At 50.6% G+C, this 9,406-nt stretch overlaps 1 protein-coding gene across 1 annotated transcript; it reads right to left on the minus strand.

Moving 5' to 3' along the window:
* Positions 1-1,380: 1,380 nt before the first annotated feature.
* Nr0b2 (nuclear receptor subfamily 0 group B member 2) lies at positions 1,381-5,056 on the minus strand. The gene is made up of 2 exons (XM_005353097.1): positions 4,496-5,056; positions 1,381-2,432 (listed from the first exon to the last, which is right to left on the minus strand). Exons 1-2 carry the CDS (start codon positions 5,034-5,036, stop codon positions 2,191-2,193), a joined length of 783 nt encoding a protein of 260 aa, XP_005353154.1. The 5' UTR covers positions 5,037-5,056; the 3' UTR covers positions 1,381-2,190.
* Positions 5,057-9,406: the final 4,350 nt, after the last annotated feature.

Here is a 9,406-nt window from a genome sequence, read left to right on the forward strand (position 1 = left end):
CTAGCCAGGGTTATATAATAAGACTCTGTCTCATTTGAAAATGGCTTGGGGCTGGAGAAATGGTGTCTTAGTTACTTTTCTACTGAAATGAAACACTGTGACCAAGACAAGGTGTAGCAGAGGGAATTTAATTCTTTATAGTTCTAGAGGCTTGGAACTTATGCCTGAGACAGAGGTAGGTGACTGGAGCAGCAGCTGAGAGTTCACGTCTTGATCTGCAAGCAGCAGGCAGAGAGCTAACCGGGAGAGAATAGGGTGAGTCTTTTGAACCCTCAGAGCCCACCCTCTGGGACACATCTCCACCAAGGCAATACAGTTTCACCAACTGGGGACCATGTAATCAAACATGAGCTTATGGGGCCGTTGAGACCCTCACAGATGATTCAGCAGTTAAGAGCACTGGCTGTTCTTCCAGAAGACTGGGGTTCAATTCCAAGCACCCATACGGTGGATCGCAGACATCTCTAACTTCAGTATCTGGGGGTTCTATGCTGCCCTCTTCTGGCTTTTGAGGGCATTGGGCATGCACATAATGCACACACATATGCAGGCAAAATATCATACACATTAAAAAATAACATAAAATAAACAGGAAGCATATGCAGATTGGAGGTGTCTTCAAGCAGCAGGCCCACTTTTGGGTGCACGGGTGCATTGTATTGTGACTGTGTGACTTGGGTACATATATGTGCTTTGGGGGGGGATCTGCTGCTCCATGCTTCTCAGTACTATGCGGGGATCAGTGGAGGGTCTGTTTTGTGCGTGTGTATGTGTGAGGGAGAGTTGTCTGTATGGGTGACCCTGAGCTACACATCTGAGTTCTGTGAATCGTTGCGGCCTCTGAGCTGCGTGGTTCTATACTAAGGGGGCTGGGGGAAGGCACAGGGTTGTCCTTGGTGCTGGCACTGGGTATCCATAACGGGCAGGCGGCATGGTCCTAGGCTGGGAGCTTTAGAGCCAGGCCTGAGTGGTGACTCCTAGGCTGTTGCCCCTGAGAGAATGACCTCTCTCTGAGCAATGATTAACTTGGCCCTGTGAGAAGGATCCAAACTGCAGAGGTGAAGGGGTGGGGTCTTCTCAGCACAGGAGGAGGGCCTGGAAGTCCTATAGGCAGCTGTGCGGTTATCATTTCCTCCTGCCCACCCTTCAGGTCAGTCACCCTGACCCAGGATAACCGGGTCAAAATATTTCACAAACACTGAGGCACAGACATTAACCAATCAAAACAGACTCTAGCCAGACTCTGAATGGAGCAGGGCTGGAGGCTGTAGCCTGACCAAGTACAGCCTAGGTGACTAGGACAACGGGATGACCCTCTGAGCGGAGGAGGGTCCCAGGTCTGGGGCAGGGCAGAGGCACAATGGAAGGGAACTCAGGGACTCAGGACACAGTGGTTTCAGACTTTAATAAATGCGGGTGACCATACCATAGTTAAACCTCTGCCTGCTTCGGCCTCTAAGTTGCTTTTGGGGCAGCTCTGGCTGCTTTGTTCCCTGGTGCTGGGAGAGTAAAGGACCAGTATCTTCTGTCAATTGCAGGAAGGGGGTACTCCGAGGGTCAAGAATTCTTGAAAGTAAAGTGGTCTTGTCTACTTTGGGAATGGGGCATTTCTGTGATTAGCTGCAATCCCAATATCTCCGAGGTAAGAGACGATCTTTAGGGGACAGTAACCTGGAGACAGGGACAGAAAGTCCCTCTGCTCAGGGAGAAGGGCGCGAAGGTGGCAGAAGTGAGAAGAGGCTTTCTGGTGGCTTCTCATTCAGCTGTAAAACAAAGCTTATCCCTAGCACTGACATCACCATCCTGCCCTAGAGCATTAAGGAGCTGGTCTCTGGTTCCTTTCCAGGAGTCCCCTCTGGCAAGAGTAGGGTGCACCCTGGAGGTTGGCTCATCTCTTCTACAGGCAACTATGGTGTCAGTTGCTCATACCTTTTATTACAAAAATCAATAACTTAGTTTAGTTCTATACAAAGTCAGGAGGAGTTCTGGCTTGATGTATACAGCCTTATTCATGCTCCCATCCCTGGCCCTGGCCCAGAGGCTTTGGGGGCCGCCAAGGGCCTATTAGGCAGTTAGTAGCACATTGTGTCCAAGCCAAGGAAGTCCAAACTGGGGCTGTGGCTGAAGTGAGGGCTACATCTGGGGAGTTGAGCTCCTCCCCTTTGGAAGCTCCGGACCCCACTCTGCAGGTCACCGCAGCAAAAGCATGTCTTCGAGCAGTTCAGTGATGTCAACATCTCCGATGATAGGGCGGAAAAAGAGGTCCACCAGCAGGCTGCAGGGAATGTTCTTGAGAGTGGAGGCCATGAGGAGGATTCGGGCCAGGCGGCCTTGGCTAACTGGGTACCAGGGCTCCAGGACTTCGCACAAGGCCCAGTGAGCCTCCTGTTGCAGGTGGGCGATGTGGCAGGAGGCATGGAGGCCTGGCACATCTGCGGTAGAAGGCGAAGAGGGCAAAGAGGGCTGGTAAGCGGCTGCTCTGTGGAGGCTAGCCCAGGCTAGCCCAGGGTGGGAGAATGCTAGCAATTCCCTCCCCTCACCTGCTGAGGTGCAATGCAGGGCCTCGCGCGTGCTTGTGCCCGCTAGGCAGGCCTTCTACAACTGCGCTGTACATTGATGGCTCCTTTAATATGCTAGGCAAGAGTTATACGGCTGAACTGCATTCCCAGCCCCTACAGAGACTTAATTGTCTTGTGTTGCTGGGGATCAAATCCAGGACCTGTTGCTCAGGAGGCAATATTTTACTCATGAGTTCCATGCCTTGGTCCTGTCTGCACTATCTCCTTCATTTTCTTTTCTTTTTCTTTTTTTTTGTTTTTTGTTTTTTGTTTTTGTTTTGTTTTTTCTTCCGAGACAGGGTTTCTCTGTGGTTTTGGAGCCTGTCCTGGAACTAGCTCTTGTAGACCAGGCTGGTCTCAAACTCACAGAGATCCGCCTGCCTCTGCCTCCCAAGTGCTGGGATTAAAGGCGTGCGCCACCACCGCCCGGCATCTCCTTCATTTTATTCATCCATCCACTTACAGACTGGAAGGAGATGATCCGGATATGATGACTACGATGTACGAACGACATCGATGGCTCAGAGGTTAAGAGCACTTACTGTTATGGCCGAGAACCTGGGTCCAGCTCCTACCTCCATTGTGACTCACAACTGCCTATAACTCCAGTTCCTTCCACCCTCTTCTGGCTTCCGTGAGCTCCCACTTAAATGAGGCACGTATATACAGGTAGAAAATCATACACATAAGATAATATATAAGTAAATCTTTTTCCTACTTTCTTGTTTGAGACAGAGTTTCTCTATGTAGCCCTGACTGTCCTGGAACTTGATAGGTAGACCAGGCTGGCCTTGGATTTGCATTTGCAGAGATCCCCCTGCCTCTGTCTCTGGAGTCTGGGATTAAAGGTGTAGGCCACCAGCCTTTAAATCTAAAAAAAAAAAAAAAAAAACAAAACAGAGCCAGGCGGTGGTGGCGCATAGCTTTTAATCCCAGCACTTAGGAGGCAGAGGCAGGTGGATCTTTGTGAGTTGTGAGTTCAAGGCCAGCCAAAGCTATACGAAGAAGCCCTGTATTGGAAAAAAAAATACAAAACAAAACAGAACCAGGTTGTCTGGATTTGAATCCCAGGGCGGCCACTTGTTAGCTGAGTGACCTTGGACAAGTAGTTTAATCTTTATGAGTGACCTTAGATGAGGAGTTAAATCTTTGTGCCTCAGTTTCTTCATCTGCCAAGTAGGGATATTGACGGTACCTGTCTCCCATGATTGTTATGAGGTTTAACCAAACCAGTATTTGTCACACCCTTAGCCTGTGTCCTGACATATGGTAAGTGCATGTGGCTGTTTGGTGCCATTGCTTTTGTTTGGCAGGATACTTTAACTTTCAAGGCTTGTCTCTTATCTTCTTCAAAGCTACAGAGAATATTTTCCCGTGCCAGGCATAGTCTTGGTTTGAGGTCAACTTGCTCTGTAGTGAGTTCTAGGCCAGCTAGAGTTTCCTGCCGAGACTCCGCCTCAGGTCTTGGCATCGTCCAGCCCTGCCACCCATTGCTGTTCTCTTGGCTAGATTTCCCAAGGAGTGCTCACTCCCATGCTTTAATCTTTCTGCTCTGTGTGGCCTCTCTGAACCCACAGAGGATTTTAACCTTTAGAACCTCACTGTGCAGGAAGATGTGGTTGCCACGTGGCTGAGGTTTCCCCTACTCCCTCCACCCTCCCACAGTCCCCGACTCTCAAATTTCTCAGGTGCAGCTGCAAAGATCAATCTTTGCATTTGCTTGGCTTGCTTTTCCAGCCCTGCTCTGCCACCTCTACCTTGCTGTGTGGCCTTCAGATAGTTACTTAACCTCTCTATGTCTCTCTTGGGAGATATCTATTTGAGGCTAACAAGGATACAAAGAGACAATGGATGTCAAGCCCCAAGAAGGTTCTTTCCCTGGATGGGTCCTATACACTCCCAGTATGGTCACCAGCCATGAGTGTCTGGAAACTCACCTGGGTTGAAGAGAATGGTTCCTTTCAAGTAGGCATACTCCTTGGGACCCAATTCAAGGCTCCAGAAAGACTCCAGACAACGCTGGAGCCACTGCACAGCAGCCAGTGAGGGTTGTGGCCGGTCTGGTTGCTGGGTACCCTGGGGACTGCTGCTGGGTTCCTCCAGTAGGATTTGTTTAAGTATACTGGGCACCGGAGCCTCAGCCACCTCAAAGGTCACAGTATCTTGGGCCAACCCAAGCAGGAAGAGAGGGCCCCAGCAGCCCCCCAGCAGCCGACGCTGATCCTCGTGGGGCAGGTGGCAGAAGGACGGCAGGTTCCGGAGGAATGCCACCGTCTTGGCTAGGACATCCAGAGCCTCCCGGCAGGTGCGGTGTGGGGCACACAGATGAACAGGCCTGTGCTGCTGGCACAGACAGTGGCTGCGAGATGCCGGTGCAATGGGCCTGGACCTGAGGCTGGGGCTCAGAAGTGCATACAGAATAGCTGGGCGGCCGGCAGAGCCCTGGCATGGGCAACCCCCAGACTGGCTGGAGTTCATGGTTGGTGTCTTGTTCCCGTTTCTTCCCAGCTCTCTGGCCTTTCTGCACTGTGGGGCTATTTATATCCTCGATGGGCGGGAGGGGGGAATGGCCGTGCAACCTTGACTCCAGAAGTTGTGTTCATTGAAAAAAAAAAAAAACACATACACAATGCATACACACACTGACCCTGGCAGGACTGGTGAGGAAATGGTGGGGGAGGGGCACTGGAGCTCCACGTGGCCTTGCTATCGCTTTAGTCAATGAAGTGGCCATTGCAGGGCACAGGGCCACCTACCTGCCTTTTATCGGATGACTCAAGTGTATAAACAAGGTCATTAACCCAGGCTGTCCCAGGGCACCAAGGTCTCAGGTGCTTAACCAGCCAGTGGCTCTGACTGCTGCTTCTGTTGGTGCCCACTTTCATGCACACAGGACCAGGGTTCTCACTGAGCCAAGGAGCCAGCCAGGGAAAGCTGGCGAAAGCCTTGAAAGCGTGACCCAGCCTGGAAGTGCCTTATCGTGGCTGTGTTTGCCTAACCTTGGGGCTCTGCCCCTTTGTTGGTGAGCAACAGGGTGCAGGGAAGGGAGCCGCCAGGTCCCTGGGGACTTTACTCATTGTACAGTTTAGAAGGCCCCCTTGCTGGGACTCCAGCACAGGGGCCCCTTTGGAGGAAGGCCATTCGGAGCCCCCTGCTCCCAGCCTGCATTCCTACAGCTCCAGGGCAGCTGGCCCTGCTGGCCCTTGCAAAACCATGAGCTTGCCTGGCTACCACTTGTTGAAGACACACTAGACGTGGGTCACTTTCCATTGTGATGTTGGGGACTTCTGGAGGAGATTAGAGTCTTACTCTGTGACACTCAAAGAGGTGAACTGACCTGCTTAAAGTTACTCCAACGGGAAGGGATAGAGCACAGATATGGATAGCCTCAAAGTCACCCTTGTTTGTCCCGCTGGGTCAATTGTGCACTTCAGTGTGAGTTTCCTAGCACCGGTGGGGAGGAACTGACACCCCCCCCCATCCCTGCCTGGTCTGCAGGTGTGGCCCGCCTCCGGCAGCACGTGGCTTCTCTCTCCCGGATATTTGTCTCAAGTGGTTAGAGGTGAGGGACAAGGGAAATGGGAGGTCCTCAGTGTCAGGTTCCTGACCTTGGCTAGCCTTGGCTAGCAGGCTCGCTGTCGCCACACTCTTGGGCAACCTGGTGCTCCTGGATGAGAAGAGAGAGACTCTGGCGTCCTCCACCCTGGCATCAGGTCTTGGCTCCACACTTGCCAGTCGCCCATGTGACTGTCAACTGGCCTCCAGGGTTCTGTGAGCCTTGGCGTCTTACCTGAGACATTAAGGTCTCCCTGCTGTGCTGACTTGAGCGAGGTACTGCGGAGACTGCACGTCCCATTCTAACCTTGCAGGCAGGCAGGCTGCTTCTGCTGTAACAGCCTATACTTCAGCCCAGGCCTCCCTTAGGAAAAGAACAGACCAGCAGGTATGGCAAGGAACACTCACAGTGAGAAAACCAACACAGACGGCCTGAAGGAGTTGGGCGAGGTGGTCCTCGGGTGGTCCGAGAGGTTCCATTCCCGTCTATCTCTGTCCTAGAAATGACACAGGAAGCCTGAGGCTCCATTCCTTTATTGTTTGTTTGGTGCTAGCCTTGAATTTGCAGTGTTGCCTTGACCACCCAGCTGCCAGAATTACAAGTCTGAGCTACCACACCTACCTGCTGGCTGCTGCTTTTTAATTTCATTTATTGGGTATGATGGCTGTAGACAACATAAAATATGTTTTTTTTTTTTTTTGATTTTTCGAGACAAGGTTTCTCCGTAGCTTTTGGTTCCTGTCCTGGAACTAGCTAGCTCTTGTAGACCAGGCTGGCCTCGAACTCACAGAGATCCGCCTGCCTCTGCCTCCCGAGTTCTGGGATTAAAGGCGTGCGCCACCACCGCCCGGCTAATATTTTATTTATTTTTTAATATTTATTGATTTATTATGTATACAATATTCTGTCTGTGTGTATGCGTGAAGGCCAGAAGAGGGCACCAGACCCTATTACAGATGGTTGTGAGCCACTATGTGGTTGCTGGGAATTGAACTCAGGACCTTTGGAAGAGCAAGCAATGCTCTTAACCTCTGAGCCATCTCTCCAGCCCCAAATATGTTATTTTTGTATGTATGAAGTGAAGCTAGTTCTACTTTCCACCTATCTTTCTTTCTTTCTTTCTTTCTTTCTTTCTTTCTTTCTTTCTTTCTTTCTCTTTCTTCCTTTCTTTTTGCTTGCTTATTGAAACAACGTCTGCCTCTGTAGCTCAGGTAATCTTGGAACTCGGTGTAGCCGAGGCAACCTTAAACTCATGGCAGTCCTCCTGCCTCTGCCTCCCAAGTGCTGGGGTTCCAGGAGTGAGGTCCAATGCCTTCCAAGCCTCACCTCCATACTTGTCTGTGTCTGCAAAACCCCTCTCCTGTCTGCCAGGACATAGGCCCCTCTTGTAGCTAGAAACGGGGCTCGCTACATCCTGATCCCCACAGATGGACAGGCTGTACCTCCTGCTCCTGCTGAAATCGGGGGCTAGAGCCATCCTGAAAAGCTTCAGTCTCTACCGTCCACTTCCACAAGCAGACAGTCAGGCTTGTCCAGGGGAATTGCCTTGATTTGCTGACCCATGTTGTTTAACCATTTTTAAAAATTTTGTTTATTTATTTATTTATCTATTTTTTTTTTTGAGACAGGGTTTCAGTTGCTCTAGCCTGTCCTTGAACTTACTACGTAGCCAAGGCTAACCATTAACTCTTGGGGGATCCTCCTGCCTCCTCTTCCTCCTCTTTTTGCAGCACGAGGGCTTTGTTCTTGCTAGCTAATACCCCAGTGCTCTACCCCCCAAATTATTTTTTTAGATTTATGTATGTGTTTTGCCTGCATGCACATATGTGCATGCCTGGTGCCCAGGGAGGTCAGAAGAGGGTTCAGAGTCCATGGTACTGGATCAACACGTGACTGTAAGGCACTGGGTGGGCTCTGAGAACCAGATCTGGATCCTCTGCGAGAGCAGCATGTACAGTTACTCAGGCTGGCCTTAATCTCACTCTACTAGCCCAGGCTAGCTAGGTGGGTTTGAAATTGGGACCCTCCTCCCTCAACCTCTAAACTGCATCAGTTGTCGGCTTCTTTCCCCTAGCTGCTTGGTGCCAGTGTTTTGGTTTTTTTTTTTTGTTTGTTTTTTTTTTTGGTTTTTCGAGGCAGGGTTTCTCTGTGGCTTTGGAGCCTGTCCTGGAACTAGCTCTTGTAGACCAGGCTGGTCTCGAACTCACAGAGATCCGCCTGCCTCTGCCTCCCAAGTGCTGGGATTAAAGGCGTGCGCCACCACCGCCCGGCAATAATCTGTTTGTGTGTATGCCTGTAGGCCAGAAGAGGGCACCAGACCTCATTTCAGATGGTTGTGAGCCACGATGTGGTTGCTGGGAATTGAACTCAGGAGCTTTGGAAGAGCAGTCAGTGCTCTTAACCACTGAGCCATCTCTCCAGCTGTTTGTTTGTTTTTTTAATTTTCTGAGAGAGGGTTTTACTATGTAACCTCGTGTGCTGGCTAGTTTTATGTCAACTTGACACAAGGTAAAATCTTTTGAGAGGAGGGAACCTCAACTAAGAAAATGCCTCCATAAAAATCAGGCTGCAAACAAGCCTGTTGGGCACTTTCTTAATTAGTGATTAACAGGGGAGGGCCCGGCCCCTTGTGGGTGGGGCTATCTCTGGGCTAGTGGGCCTAGGCTCTATAAGAAAGGCATCTGCTGGGTGGTGGTGGAATTCCAGCCCCCAGGAGGCAGGGGCAGGCGGGTCTCTGAGTTCAAGGCCAGCTTGGTCGACAGAGTTCCAGCACAGCCAGGGCTACACAGAGAAACCCTATCTTTAAATGCACTCCCCACCCCTAAAAAGAGAAAGGAGTTTGAGCAAGCCATGAAAGTAAGTCAGTAAACAGCACCCTCCAAGTCTCTGCATCAGCTCCTGTCTCCAGGATCCCGTCTTGACTTCCCTTCCTTAGATAATGAACAGTGATCTGGAAGTGTAAGCCAAATAAACTCTTTCCTCCCCAATTTGATTTTGGTCATAGTGTTTTATCATAGCAATAGTAAGCCAAAGTCAGACACCTTGTCTCTTCTAGAACTCTGTAGATCAAGATGGCCTTGACTCATAGGATCTACCCACCTCTGCCTCCTAAGTGTTGGGATTAAACGCTTACGGTATTGTGCCTGATTAAAAAAAATTATCAGAGCCGGGCGTTGGTGGCGCAAGCCTTTAATCCCAGCACTGGGGAGGCAGAGGCAGGCGGATCTCTGTGAGTTCGAGACCAGCCTGGTCTACAGAGCTAGTTCCAGGACAGGCTCCAAAAACCACAGAG

The sequence above is a fragment of the Microtus ochrogaster genome, chromosome 10 (genome assembly GCF_000317375.1).
Source record: "Microtus ochrogaster isolate Prairie Vole_2 chromosome 10, MicOch1.0, whole genome shotgun sequence".
In the NCBI taxonomy this organism is placed as follows: domain Eukaryota; kingdom Metazoa; phylum Chordata; class Mammalia; order Rodentia; family Cricetidae; genus Microtus; species Microtus ochrogaster.